Source organism: Pyrus communis, chromosome 10 (assembly GCF_963583255.1).
Source record: "Pyrus communis chromosome 10, drPyrComm1.1, whole genome shotgun sequence".
NCBI classification, from domain to species: Eukaryota; Viridiplantae; Streptophyta; class Magnoliopsida; order Rosales; family Rosaceae; genus Pyrus; species Pyrus communis.
The window spans coordinates 1,790,055-1,804,573 of NC_084812.1; the positions used below are offsets into that span (position 1 = coordinate 1,790,055).

At 37.1% G+C, this 14,519-nt stretch overlaps 2 protein-coding genes and 2 pseudogenes across 2 annotated transcripts; 2 read left to right on the plus strand and 2 right to left on the minus strand.

Annotated features, from left to right (window-relative positions):
* Window positions 1-2,913: 2,913 nt before the first annotated feature.
* Window positions 2,914-4,141, plus strand: LOC137746895 (sphinganine C4-monooxygenase 1-like; annotated as a pseudogene).
* A 50-nt stretch (window positions 4,142-4,191) lies between these two features.
* LOC137746486 (sphinganine C4-monooxygenase 1-like) lies at window positions 4,192-4,892 on the minus strand (annotated as a pseudogene).
* A 3,794-nt stretch (window positions 4,893-8,686) lies between these two features.
* On the plus strand, window positions 8,687-10,387 carry LOC137748502 (uncharacterized). The gene is made up of 8 exons (XM_068488663.1): window positions 8,687-8,763; window positions 8,917-9,032; window positions 9,115-9,187; window positions 9,388-9,470; window positions 9,597-9,635; window positions 9,728-9,798; window positions 9,873-9,987; window positions 10,163-10,387. The coding sequence occupies exons 1-8, from the start codon at window positions 8,718-8,720 to the stop codon at window positions 10,235-10,237; spliced, it is 618 nt and encodes a 205-aa protein (XP_068344764.1). The 5' UTR covers window positions 8,687-8,717; the 3' UTR covers window positions 10,238-10,387.
* A 1,099-nt stretch (window positions 10,388-11,486) lies between these two features.
* On the minus strand, window positions 11,487-12,585 carry LOC137748970 (sphinganine C4-monooxygenase 1-like). Its single transcript, XM_068489154.1, has one exon. It carries the CDS (start codon window positions 12,478-12,480, stop codon window positions 11,731-11,733), a length of 750 nt encoding a protein of 249 aa, XP_068345255.1. The 5' UTR covers window positions 12,481-12,585; the 3' UTR covers window positions 11,487-11,730.
* Between the last annotated feature and the right edge of the window lie 1,934 nt (window positions 12,586-14,519).

The following is a 14,519-nucleotide window of genomic DNA, read 5'->3' on the forward strand; positions in this document are numbered from 1 at the left end:
GAAGAAGATTTGATGAATGCTTTGAGAACAATATGCGGTTGTGGTTGGTTGTGTGATGGGAAGAATATTTCATGTATGCATGCTAAAAACAAACACTTGGCATTGAAATAAGAAGAGAGATGAAGATGAACTAGTCCATAAACAGTTCGTATTGTCCACATTTGATGGGAAGAGAGCCCCACAACTAGTCCTCATTCGACGTTGAATAACATGTTTTGTTTGATCGTAGTTGTTTTAGACATTCTTATACAACCGCTGCAAGAGAAAAAGAATCAAACTCTGATACTCGTACTGCCAAGATGACTTTTCTTAACCAAACTAGGCTACAAACCCTTTGTATCGGCACAATCCATAAACGTTTTTCAAGAAGCCAAAAACAATTATATGTTGGTAAAAAGGAAAGTATTTTAGAGAGATGATTTAATTAATGATTTTATAGGATTCAATTAAGGTTTTGATATGATTTGGTCTAGGTTTCCTTATGTTACTGCTCCTTTGTCATCTTATAAATACCTCCTCATTAAGAAGAATAAAGAAATTCTTATATATGTGTCATAAACCCTTTTATTTTTCAACTTTTTACACTAATGTTAAAAAACTAAAGGGAGTCACTTAGTACTACATACGGTTTTGGTGATATTTCTCTTCACTTAGAAGTGAGAGGTCTTAAGTTTGAATCTCGTAGATGATGAATTCAATACTAAATTAGGCTGCTCGTAATGTGGCTTAATTAAATCTCGTAGACGGTGAATTCAATTTTATTTTTTCGATTGGATTTGCTTTCCATGATGAGTGAGATTAATTTTCCAATAAGCGGTATCATAGCCGTGGTTCGGTGACCATCAGGACGGAGTTTCGCAATCAGGGCGAAACTGGCTATTTTGGAGGAAGAGAACAAGCGTCTAATCGAGGTGGAGTATGAGTCTAAGGTCCTCAACAGAGAGTTTTGCAATCAGGACGAACAACTAGGTGAATTCCAAGCAGGATGGTCGCCCCGCCCATGGTTTAGCACGTTTTGCTACCAAATTTGTTGGCTTTCATTTCTCCATGGATAGAGGACGAGACATTATTACCACATTGTTTTTAGAGCACCAACATCTTTTATCAAAATACTTGATTAAGCTTGGCTAATCCTAGCCATTCATTTCATTGTTAATTCCCAATTAATCACACCATACTTTGCTGCATCTGCCTCCTCTCCTTGCTACTTATGTGTGCTCATCCGTACCGTACGTGTAATATTCGGTACGACGTCGCAAGAAAATCCATGCAACACATGGATTGCAACCGAAATGACAATAAGTAAAACGCTAAAAATGTAAATTACGAATTCTAATAAACAAGAAAGCCAGACGCAGATAGAGTTGAGACATTCTTAATACCACATTGTTTCAAAAGAGCACCATCATCTTCATGTAGCCTTATGACCTCATTATTTTAGAACCGAATTGAAGTATCTATTCACACTCTCCAGATTGTACGAATGTATGATGCACTGTACGATCTTTTACACGATGGGCAAGAACGTGTAGAAAAATACAAACTTGCTCTTCTATAGATACTGAACCATACATCCTCAACCTTCCATGAGTGCAAAGCAACTCGCACAATATACTGAAGGTTTTTCTATCAATTGGAAGCTTATTCACACACGTTATTTTACTATGATCTAGCAAACTCAAACGAGTCTCATGTCTGGAAAGAGTACGAATTTAAAGATAAAACTTTTCACAATACCACAACGTCGGAGCATATAAGATAGTTACCAATATCACTGCAGCACAAAAATGTCGTTTCTCTAACTCTATTGCAATTAGAGTAATCATAATCTTCCTCTTTATCATTCGATCCATGTCTAACAATATTTCAAAGAGAATACAAGCAAGAACAATCACTATGTATCTAATTCTAATATAAGAAAAGAAACTAAAATGACGAACATGTCAAGGCGAAAACTGGTAATAATGTAAAATGTTCCGTATCGATACCAAGAAAAAATGCTTGCATAAATACACAAGTCATGATCCGACTAATCACAAAACCTAGCAGAGGTACAATTCAAAGACAACACAATCCAATTCTAAGGCCTTAATCCTATTAAAAAGGAGTCAGGCCCCAGTTCATTTTACCAAAGGCTCTCCTATCCATTCGAAGCTCATTCACACACGTTAAATCCCCACGTACAATTGCTTTCTTCTCCTCCACCTCAACTCTACAACAGTAATTCTATAAAAAAAATTGACCACATTTACAAGATTTTTACCAAATGTTTCTGCAGTCACACTATTCGCCTCATGGACAGTTCAAGATGAATTTCTTGTTCTATATCACTGCTGGGTAAAACCGCAAACCCCAAACCCCAATTTGGATTTAAACAGAAAGAAGGTAAATTTCTCTGCAGATAATTCACAATGGCAACGGAAATTTCAAATGAACAATAATATAACAAACTCTTTTTAACTTCACACAGAAGAAATTGAAATTAAAATTCTGCAGATAATTGAATCACCACCGAATATCAGAAGATTAAAAATTAAAATAATTAAAAGAATTAGGTACATGATAGGTCATAAATACTTAATAGAACAATCACAAAACATATTCAACTTATTTCAACCAAAACCAGAGATACACCAAACCAACAAATTCATTGAACAATCACAAAACCCAAAAAAGGAATTCAAAAGCCCATAAAAATAAAAATAAAAATAAACAAATTAATTGAACCAAATGTCTCCAAGAAAAACAAACCCAGATGAAGAACAAGCAATTTGAGCCCAAAATTTTCAGATTTAGAATACAGGAGCCGTAGAAACTTACCAATGGAAGAATCGGAGGCGCAAACGGATTCGATCTGTACTGCAAATCGCCACGCTCAATGCTGCTCACTATCCGCACACGGCGTTGGTCGCGATGACCCACCCAGAATGCCGCTTGCGACGAGAGAGAGAGGCTGCTAACGTCGCGTTGCCTCGCAATGGGCTTTGCATCCGTGTGGGATTGAACTCAAACCGGCCCGCCAAACAGGCCCAAATAGAAAATGGAATGCGATCCAGTCGAAAGAAAAGTATTAGCGAATTGCAAGAGTCGGTGCGCCGGGGAAGAAAAATTATCCGGAAAATATATTTGGGGCTGTAAGTTAAGCAACTCTGACCCTTAACAATAATAAAATTATCTTTTGCAACTTTCCATCCAACATTCTAGAATTCACATTCTAGAATTCTGTCTGCTCACTCAACGCACAGCCTTGATTATGAAATTGGCATAAAGACCGACTTCGGAAAAAATATGACATTGGTCTTTACTTCAAGGCAATGTCCATTTTAAACTCTAACATAGAAGAGATTGAGAAGTGAAATTAGAGTGTAAAACAACATAAGAAAATCAAGTTCATACAAGAATTATGACACAAGACCTATTATCCTTAATTATAGCTTGAATCAAGATTTGGAAATTATTTGTGGTCTCTCTCTATAGTAAATTATTACGTATATTGACCCTCAACCCGAAGAAATAATCTCACACTTTTATCTTTCTTGCATTTTTCAAATGTCATTCAAAGTTTCGGATGAGTTATTAAGGATATTTGTCCCAATACGCTTATACTAGACGTTGGGGTTTTTTAATTCGCGGAATTTAGATTTTCACAATAGTGAAAGAGTTGGAGGACAAAAACCTTGTCTCTTGACCAACTGGTCGTCAAAGTCCTGCTCCAGCAGTTCGGGCAGGCTACGATAGTGGGGCTGCTATTCTTGTGGACAGGTCCGACCACTCAGGGGCATGCAGCTGTCGTTGACCACCAGAAAACCCTCATGGTGTTGTTCTGCATAGGGGTCCAATTTTTCTTTGCGATGCTTGTCTTGGATACTTGGCAGTTCATGTATCGATGCCTGCACGAAAAAACAAGGTGCTTTACAAGTATATACACTCCTGCCAACATAGGCTGGTGGTGCCGTACGCATGTGGAGCAATGTACAACAACCCCGTCGAGGAGCTGCTGGTGGACACCATGTGTGGTGCCGTCAGCTTTCTGTCGTCCGACATGTCTCTGAGGATGTCAATTTTTTTCTTCTCGTTCGCCACCGTCAAGGCAGTGGACGATCACTGTGGAATGTGGATTCCGTGAAAACTATTCAAGGGTAACCGTTTGTGATCCCTTGTAATTTATTTCTCATATTTGTTTTTGTTAGGTTATGACACGACGAAAGTTATAAGGTAAAAGGGATCACAAATGGTTACCCTTGAATAGATTTCACGGAATCCACATTCCACGTCGTCCACTACCTTGACGGTGGCGAACGAGAAGAAAATTAACATCCTCGGAGACACGCCGAACGCCTGAAAGTTGACAATACCACTCATGTTGTCCGCCAGCAGCCCCTCGATGGGGTGGTTGTACATTGCTTCATATGCGTACGGCGCCACCAACCTATGGTGGCGGGAGTGTATGTACTTGTAAAGCACCTTGTTTTCATGCATGCATCGATGCATGAAATACTACCAAGTATCCAAGACAAGCATGGCAAAGAGAAATTGGACCCTTGCGTGAAATGGCGCCATGAGGGTTTTCTAGTGGTACACGGCAACTGCATGCCCTTTAGTGGTTGGGCCTGTCAATAAGAACAGCAGCCCCGCTATAGTAGCCTGCCCGAACTACTGGAGCAGGACGCCGACGACCACAGTTGGTCGAGAGACGAGGTTTTTGTCCTCTGACTCTTTCACTATTGGGATTTTGAATTTCGAAAATCTAGATTCCACGAATTGAAGAACCCTAGCGTAGACCCAGTATAAGAGTATTAGGACAAATATCCCCCAAACTCATCAGAAACATCAAATGATATTTGAAAAATGAAATTGAAATGAGAGAAAGATAAAAATGCGAGAATAAACATTTTTTCGGGTTGAGGGCCTATATATGTAGTAATTTACTATAGAGAGAGACCACAAATAATTTACAAATCTTGATTCAAGCTAAAATTAAGGATAATAGGTTGTGTCATAATTCTTGTTTGAACTTGATTTTCTTATGCTGTTTTACACTCTCTAACATAGAAGAGATTGAGGAGTGGAATTAGAGAGTTTAAAATGGACATTGGCTTACCTTGAAGTCTTCCATTAAAGATTGTGTGACTCAAGCTTTGGTGTAAAAAAGTTTTGGTGTTTGAATCACAACTAATTTCTGATTAGATCTCCACAAGTATTTGAAGGTGAAAAAACAAACAGTTTGAATTGAAAGCTACACCAGATCTAATAAACAAGTAACAAGTTTTGACTTTTGACATTAAAAACAAGTCCTTCGATAGCCCAAATGCAGCATTATTTATTGTAGTCAGCAACCAAGCATGCAATGCACATCCAATCTTAATTTCAAGAGAGTTCACATCATGATGCAAGGATTGAAATCAACATGCAGCCCAAAGTAATGCAAATATCTCCTTAATCAAGAGGGTGGATTCAATTCTTGTAGGTGTGTGCAGTGGATATATAATTGTTTATAGTGGAGTCGATAGACCAAAAGCAAAATTACCATCTGATCTAAGAGATAAGACAACATCACAATCACATACGATTCAATTAACGAGAATAGTTGAATGAATGCAGAGCAAACCCAATTCAGAAAACGATTAAAAACACTGCAGATCGAATTCAGTCCAAATTATGAAGCAAGCAAGCAGATACAACAGGTAGAATTGAAGAAAGAAAGTGCTGACCGAGGATCAGTTTCCAAGGCGATGTGGAGCGCTTGGTTGATGGCAGAGTAGAGGTCCAATTATTTGCTACCAGTGCCACGAACAATCGTTCCATCACTGGCGGCGGTGGAGGAGGAGGAAGAGGAGGAAGAGGAAGGGAGGTTGCAAATGGCCTTCTCCTGGCAACTCCAAGCCCTTTAACCAATCCTCCAAATCTGCTCGGCCCCATTTAATCGCTGAAAACAGAGGGCGAGCGACCTCAATCTCTTAGAATGGAAGACTCAAATCCCCTTTTGATTCAAAACCCAACCCTAAACCTAACCCTAAAACAAGTTATAAATCATAGTTCTTACCATATTATAGCACTCTGCACTCTAGAGGCTAGGAGCTGGAATGAAGGGGAGGCCGGAGGGGAGACCGAGAGAGAGAGAGAGTGTGTGTCTGGAGAGTGGAGACCTAGACCGAGGGAGAGAGATGAGTAAAGTTGAGCACCTCTGACAAGAAGAAAGAAACGATGTGGTTGAGTCATACACATGTTATGATGAATAAATTATTTACCTATTTTATTTACAGGGGAATTGCAAGCCTCTGCGGCGGCGGCGGCTTCATCCACCAGAGACCGATAGGGTTTCTGCCAAGCAAAACCCCCTCGTCGTAGCAAGCAAATCTATGGAAGACACTCGATCCTCCTTTTTTTTTTCACGAAGATGCACCACTTTTCTTTTTAATTATAATTAAAAAAAATCACTAAGTATTTTGGTTATTCGCTATTAATCCCTAGATTTTTTAAAATTAAAAAAATACTCATACATTTGCCTTGACGTTCCGTCTAGGTCGCAACTCTCGTTTAAAATGAAAGAAATAACTTTATTTGCATTTTACATAAATTATGAGAGATTTGTTGAATATTTAGATGAACACTATTATATCTAGTTTCAGATGGTTTCAATATCTTGTAATACTTTATAATCTATATGTTATTTTATTTTGTAATTTATATATTTCGATACAATTATGTATTTTTTTACGTATAAATAAGATATTTATTCATATATTATATAATAAATATAATTAAAATAAAAAAAATTCTCAAGCACTAGACTCCTATCCCTCACCTAACGAGCACCTATCGCCTTTTAAAAACTTAAAATTGATTTAATTTTTGTAGAAAGTAATGTACCGTTTGGTACGTGGGACGGGACGGAACAGAGTGGGACAAGGCGTTCCGTCCCACGTTTGGTGCGCCTAAAACGGGTGGAACGAGCTGTTCCACATGATGAGTTTTGGGTGAATTTTCGTTCCACCTCACCCCCCTGGAACGACTCGTTCCACATCCGTGGAACACAAAATTATAACCTCTCCGTCTCCTTCTTCTTCCTCCTTGTTTCCATCCGAGGGCATCTTTGCTCCCGCTCCATTTCATTCCGTCCTATCCCGTCCCGTCCCATCCCATTATGTTCCGTCCCGTCCCGTCTACATACCAAACGATACCTTGTGGAACTGACGTCAGTACACAAATTCAAATAAAATTCTACAATCATGAATTTCAAACCAAAGAAAGTGCAACAACATGAATTTTTGGGAGAGAATGAAAGGCAACGTAGAAATTTAGAAAATATAATTGAAACTTGAAACAAAACCCCTAAAGATTCAGAATTTTTTTTTTTTCTTCCAAGAAGTAGAAGTATAATATTTTCACTCAAATGTAGCCAACTAATTTAAAGGTATAAAGCAATGTTATTTGTACACATTAAATTGAAACACATGTTAACATAATCTCTAATGTAGGAGAGTTTTGATATAATGATACAGCTTACTCTATTAGAGACCGAAATATATCAATTTTATGCGTACAAATAGTATTATTTTGGGGCACCAAACATGAAACTAAGGTCTCTCATTAATTGGATTGGAACGAGCAATCAACTAATTTAAAGGTGTGTTAAAGTGAATGAAAAATTTATGGCCAATTTAAAAGTAAAAAAATGAATTACTTGTTAAGGAGGATATCTCAGATTGATTAAGTCAGTATTGTAATTTGATATGTAGTTATTCACTCACTTATTTATCTTTGATTTCCCTTGTTTATCGGCATCATCAGTATAGGATCATGATTGTATAGCCTCCTAATATATTTGAAACCCTAATTCTATTGTAATACAAGAAAATTTTCAGCAACTCTATCTTTTCTACTATTACCACTTAAATTTATGGGTAATGTTAGGGAGACTAAATTTTGAAAACTAAAAAACATAGAAGTTGATGATTGGTTTATTACTTAAACGTTGATAAACGTGCTTATTCCTATTGGTAACATATAATTTAATTTGCAAATTTAATCTCCAAATTTAGTCTATCTAGCATTACCCTAAACTTATTTCTCTCAATCCCTTCCATTATTGGGGGTTTATGCGCTCATTTGGTGGACTAGACGAAATCGGGCATTAGTATAAAAATTGGATTTGCAAGTATTGATTAGATTTTGTAAGACAATACTTGTAACTCACGTATAAGAATGAGTTAGATAACCCACTCTATTGTACATTCATAACTCATCATGTCTGGTTCTGTCCATCTCACATTTTAACATAACAAACAATGGACTGGATTTGAATTCATTTTAATTGGTCACAACTTATCCCAACCGACCCACCACTTCATCCTTTCTATTGTTATTTAATTTTTGATTGAATGCTCATATTTCTTATAAATTTAATAAAATTCGAATTCAAAAATCATTTACTCACCCGTAAAGATGAATATCAAGCGGCACGTTTATCAACTTTATTATAAAAGTGAAGGTATTGGATAAGATGCTCCGTCCTCTAATTCAAAGTTACAAACAGGCGTTTCAATTACCTCAATGCCCTCGGTCTAGTGTCACTGTTATGGAACAAATGAGGTCCTTACTGTAATTTCGTTGCAGCAGACAGAGGCTCCAGCTCCAGACATTTCCTCAAGTTAGCTGCAACTGTTTCTGGAAATAAATAAAAAAATATCAAACTGCCAAAAAAAAAAAAAAAAAAAATGGCCAGCACTCTCTTGTCAGCTCCTACCTTCCTGCCTCTGCAAAGTAAGTTTGCTTCCTTGAATTTCTTTTTTCCAGTATTGTTTTCCAGGAGTGAGCACGGTTCGATTCGGTCCAGTTTATGCATGCTAATTTAACTGGCAAAAATATAGCTGTCTATATTAATTTGACAAGTGAGAGATTGCACATGTTGAACAGATAGAGAAGTGGGTGGATTTGTGAGGAGCTTCAGGAGCCCAAATTATGACAAACTCAAGTTTAATCAAAGATTAACCACAAAAACTAGTGGTGGCTCCCTTCTTGTTGCCTCAGTGGTTAATTACTTAACCCCTCGTTTCTAATTATTCCATTAACCTCAATTGTTGTTGCCTGAATTAGATTTTGCATATTTGACAGTTTGAAAGGAAGGTGAAGAGCAGACAGACTGTGATTCCGGAGCCGGATTATCGAATTCCGATTGTTCTACTAGGTATATGCTCAAGTTTTTAGCAGCATTATTTCAAGTTTGAGCAACTTTGGGTCATTTTTTAAGGGTCGTTTAATAACCATTGCGTTTTTAGTTTTTAGTTTTCATTCGTTTGTTACCGTGACTATTTGGAAACGTTTTCATTTATTTGATAGAAGTAGAAACATTGTGTATGTGATGTCAAAAAATGTTGATTGAAACAGGTCTATCTGGTGGGTTAGCTTACACGAATAATCTCCTACCAGCTGCGCCCGTCGGTCTCCTTGGATTACTGTTATTGTTTCAGGTAAGGATATTTGAAACAAATTCAGTACAAGCTCGATACCAGAAATTAGTAGACATTACATTCTCGTGTGCTATATAAATTCGAAGAAGTAGCTTGAACGTTTTTCTTTTTGTGTTCTTCTTGCAGACTACAAGAGTTAGATTTGTTTTTGATGATGAGGCTCTGGTTTGTTTACTCAACATTCTTACGAAGAGTGGTTTGTTTACTCGGTTTGTAGGCTTCGTGTAATGTGTTGTCTCTGAAATTTGTGTATTTAGGAAGTAAAAGTAGGAGAAGAGCTTGAGAGTTCAGGTGAAAATGTCTTCGTGGGCGGAAAAAATCGTTGGAAGTAAGTAGCTACATGAATCAGTGAGCGTTGGATTTCATTGTAAAACAGTTCACTTATTTATTGGATGGTCGTAGGTATTCATCGTTCGTGAACTGGGAGCTCTGGTGGCCAAATTTCCCTATTCTGGTGTACTTTAAAGAGAAGCAAACAAAGCCTGAAGGACAAGTGCACTTCTTTCCGGTGATATTTGTAAGTGTCCGAAAAATCAAAGCTTGTATCTGTTTGTGGAGTTCAATTCTTTCTAGAAACCGATGAAGGTTTAGTCGAGAACACAATGCAGCACACACAAACACAAGCACACGCATGCACAGATTGGAGAATACAACAATTATTTGATATCTGCTGTCATGTGGCGATCGAGCAGAATGGGAAGCAACTTTACGATGTCATGTTGGAGAGAGCTGGCCCTTCCCAAACTAGTGGTCCGAAAGATTCTTGAAGGCAGGAGCATATTGGGGTTACAAATACTGAATTGTGCTATCTGCAGATAGTAAATATATTTCTGTTCGGAGGTACGAAAATTGGAATTTTCATATCATATCGAAAAAATACACATGTATGATGTTAGTTTCATCTCTTTTTGGTCGTTCAAGATTTTGATTCATAAGGCAAAGAGGAAAACAAATAGCACTGGAAACCCAACAAGGACAGTTGCAACCACACCTAGGAAGTCCTTTTGGTACCCGAAATAAGAACCTCATAAATTTATCCACAGTTTCACCGGAATCAAGTTTGTCCATAATTCCCCGAAACCGTGAAGAAACCAAGCCGTACAAGCTCCACGAGGTCTGTCACCAACAAACACAAAGTACACGACCAAAATGAATCTTTTAACACACCACAGAGGCCTTAATCAGTACACGAACCCGCTCCTTACTACCGGAGCAAAAAACCAATCTCGATCTGTAAGGGAGTTCAGACCGTTGGCCAAGTGTTGCCTACATGGGAGAAATGTTACATGACAAACAAATTTTCAAGCATCGTTACTCAAAACAAATGTGATTGGCAATCACACATATTAAGTATCGTTACTCACCGTGCATTCCCATAGCAACTCTACGGATGACGGAATTAGTGTTATGTTAGATGCAGGAAAGGTAAAAGAAGGAAGCGTCATTTATGAAGAAAATTGGTTGGAGAATTGATAATATATCCACAAAAGATTATTTGATGCTGCTATTTCCTGAAAGTGGATGTTTAAGACTTTCCAGGCTGTTCGGATTAATGCCACTTTCGTGTGGCGTGTCAATTTTGGACCCTTAATATATGTATTCGAATAAAACGATGAGATTTAAAAGACTTCTTGTTTGCAACAAGCATAGTCGTATTTTGGGCGAACTATGTTGTTTAATGTGTTTAATTCGGGGTTTTCATATTGTAAGATCTTTTTATATTTTGTTATTCGTTTAATTCCTTTCGAATTTGAAAGGTCATCTTGCCTTTGTTGGTAATCTTATCATATTATTAGTCAAATTTTGAGAACTTTTCTCAATTCATTCCAAAAATTTATTCAACGGTAACCGTTTGTGATCCATTTTATCCTATAACTTCCGTTGTGTCACAACCTAACAAAAACAGATATCAAATAAGAGAGATGCTGCACCTAGCCAACATTCAACCATTTCCGCCACAGACAAGTAAACTACACATAAGAGAGTCCATTTAAATTTTGGTTTTGGTTAATATCTTGGTCATCTTTTAATATGCATAGGCATACGAAAAGATTGATGCATGTTGCCTCTGTTTCTTCTGTTGTGCGATACAAAAGTATTATTGACAATGTAACGTATTTCATTACAGTCTTATAATTAACTACAAATGTTTAAAAAACGACTCTAAGTCAATAAGGCTCTCCGCTTTGCGAGGGTCGAAATAACTATAGATTTTAACATAATTTATTCAAACATATATAATTAAATAACATGATAATACTTATATGTTCTTCTCCTCCTCATCATCACCACGCGGCACGTAGTAGGTGCCAAATATCCTATCCCAGAACACGAAGAATGGCTGGGAGTAGTTGTGTTTGGTCCCGTGCAGGGAATGGTGGACGGTGTGGTAGTGGCTGTTGTTTCTAAACACCAAGTGGAAAGGATGCCACGGAATCCACATTCCACAGTGGTCGTCCACTGCCTTTACGGTGGCCAACGAGAAGAAAAAGATTGACATCCTTGGAGACATGCCGGACGCCAGAAAGCTAACGGCACCACTCATGGTGTCTACTAGCAGCCCCTCGATGGGGTGGTTGTACAGTGCTCCGTATGCATATGGCGCCACCAACCTATGGTGGCGGGAGTGTATGTACTTGTAAAGCACCTTGTTTTCGTGCATGCATCGATGCATGAAGTACTGCCATGTGTCCAAGACAAGCATTGCAAAGAAAAATTGGACCCCTGCGCGTAACATCGTCATGAGGGTTGCAACTGCATGGCCTTTAGTGGTCTGGCTGGTCAACCAGAACATTAGCGCCGCTATTGTAGCCTGCCCAAACTGCTGGAGTAGAACGCCGGCAATCACAGTTGGTTGGGAGACGAGGTTTTTGTCCTCTGACTCTTTCACTGCTTGGATTTTAAATTCTGGAAATTTGGATTCCACGAAATGAAGAACCCCAACATAAATCCAGTATACGAGTATTGGGATAAATATACCCAATACCTCATCTGAAACTTCAAATGACATTTGAAAAATGAAATTAAAAAGTTTATTTTTAAAATTTTATTATTATTAAAGAGAAGAAGAATGTTTGAAACTATCATAAGAATTAAGAAGATAAGTACGCATAAATAAAAATGTGGGATAATCATTTCTTCGAACTGAGGTCTATATTTATACCTATTGAGGGTTTAGACTACAAATAATTTTCAAAGCAATCATGTCGTCACCGTCTCATCCGAGGGTTGGTTGGCTTTAATTTCCCTCTCCAGTCTCCACTATGATTTTCATATAGTGATAATTTAAAGGGGTTTTTTTAAATGGGTCCAAAGTAACTAAAAATTGGACCTATTTCAAAAGTTAAAAGTCACTAAAAATTGAACCTATTTCAAAAGGTAGTCTATAAAATTAGACCTATTTCAAATTTTCCCTAATTTTTAAATCAATGTGTTTCCTAATACTAAATGATGGCAAACTTTTTATCACAAACCACGTTAACAAGCTTCTTAGAAATACAATACTATATCAATAAACAACATAAACTAACTACAGTAAGTGGCTCAGTGGAAAGAGCGTGAACTGCGGCTCCTCAATAAACAAAAAATGTGAGAGATCTCGTCTCGAGTTCGATGCACCAAGCTGGTGAGTCTGCTTAATTATGGGTACGAGCAGTGTGAAATTCCCCATAGCCTCTAACACAACTTTATTTCTTAATTACCCTAGAATTCACTTATGTTTTAGTCATGACTCATAACCTGCAAAAGATTGCACTACACTTATAATTATTACTTAACCCAAAAAAATTCATACATTAAGTTCTTATTAATTATAATCTTCTTGATTTTCTTATCAATATGCATGTTTGATTAAAAACATAATCCGTTTCTTGATAAAAATAAAAAAATAAAAAAATAAAAAAAAATTAAAAAATAAAAAATAAAAAAACACTCCGAAATGAAGTTTCTTTTGGTCTCCCACTGAAAGTCTCCCATAATCTTTTAGATGGTTTCTTTTTCTTCTCCTCCCCCTATTAGAACCTAGTAGCACGTTGAGAATCTTAACTCCCCTTCATCATTAACAATGGCTTGGTGAACATTGAAACTTGATGGATTTGTGGAAAATAAATCCGGTGGAAAAAATAAAATTCCGAGATGAAAATGATTAGTATAGTCAACAAGAGAACACACTGAGAATTTACGTGGTTCGACAAAATCATATCTACGTTCACGAAGAGTGTTAATTACCACCTTCATTATAATTCTAATCAGAGAATATACACCCATACAAGTAAACCACTCAAGAGTCAACATCAAACCCGAGCCTCATCAAAATGATACACATTCACCCCTTGTACACCCTCTCAAACCCGTGAAGACATACCCTCTCTTGTTTCCCAAGAGTAAATTCACTCTTGTAAATTTCTCTCTCTTTAACTTTGTTATCAATAAACTTAACTCTCTTTAATTATGTTATCCTTAAACTTAACACGCGTCAATCAATGATAGATGACACTGAGATATTTCACACAAAGTAAGTACAGATTTGAACTTATAATTGATGCCCAACTAAGCCATACTCAAATAACCATATACAGAACAGATTGAGAGAGGAAGAATGAAAGAAAAATTGATTGGCTAAAAAGGCAAACTATAATATATGGCTGGTTTTGAACTGTCACTTTGACATTTTCGATCCCGGTAAGTCATTCTCAATACGGTGGAGATGTGATGTGAGGCGAATATACTGTCCCACTCTAATACTATTCTATTTCTAGAAGAATGCCATCATCAAGTTGTAGCACTAGGAAACCCTAAGTCTAAGTGGCTAATGAATTTGGTTCGACAAAGACTTGTTTTCATTTGACTTGGGCTACTAAAATCATACACGTTAAAGAGACTCGTTGACTCTTATGTTCTTCTTCATTAGTCCCCACAAATAGCAATATTCTTGACATGTGTTCTGAAAAATCCATTCAAAATAAATTAAATTTTTTTATTTAAATATATAATGGTATTGATGGATTGTGACTCTATATTTATGATCTTTGCATTTTTAATATGAAGAGA

Bases quoted from the DNA above. Each gene is read 5' to 3' on its own strand.
- LOC137748502 (XM_068488663.1), top strand. From the start codon at position 8,718: ATGGCCAGCACTCTCTTGTCAGCTCCTACCTTCCTGCCTCTGCAAA. The intron at 9,471-9,596 runs GTAAGGATATTT...TTCTTCTTGCAG, and splicing joins GATTACTGTTATTGTTTCAG to ACTACAAGAGTTAGATTTGT. The intron at 9,799-9,872 runs GTAAGTAGCTAC...GGATGGTCGTAG, and splicing joins GGCGGAAAAAATCGTTGGAA to GTATTCATCGTTCGTGAACT.
- LOC137748970 (XM_068489154.1), bottom strand. From the start codon at position 12,480: ATGTCATTTGAAGTTTCAGATGAGGTATTGGGTATATTTATCCCAATA.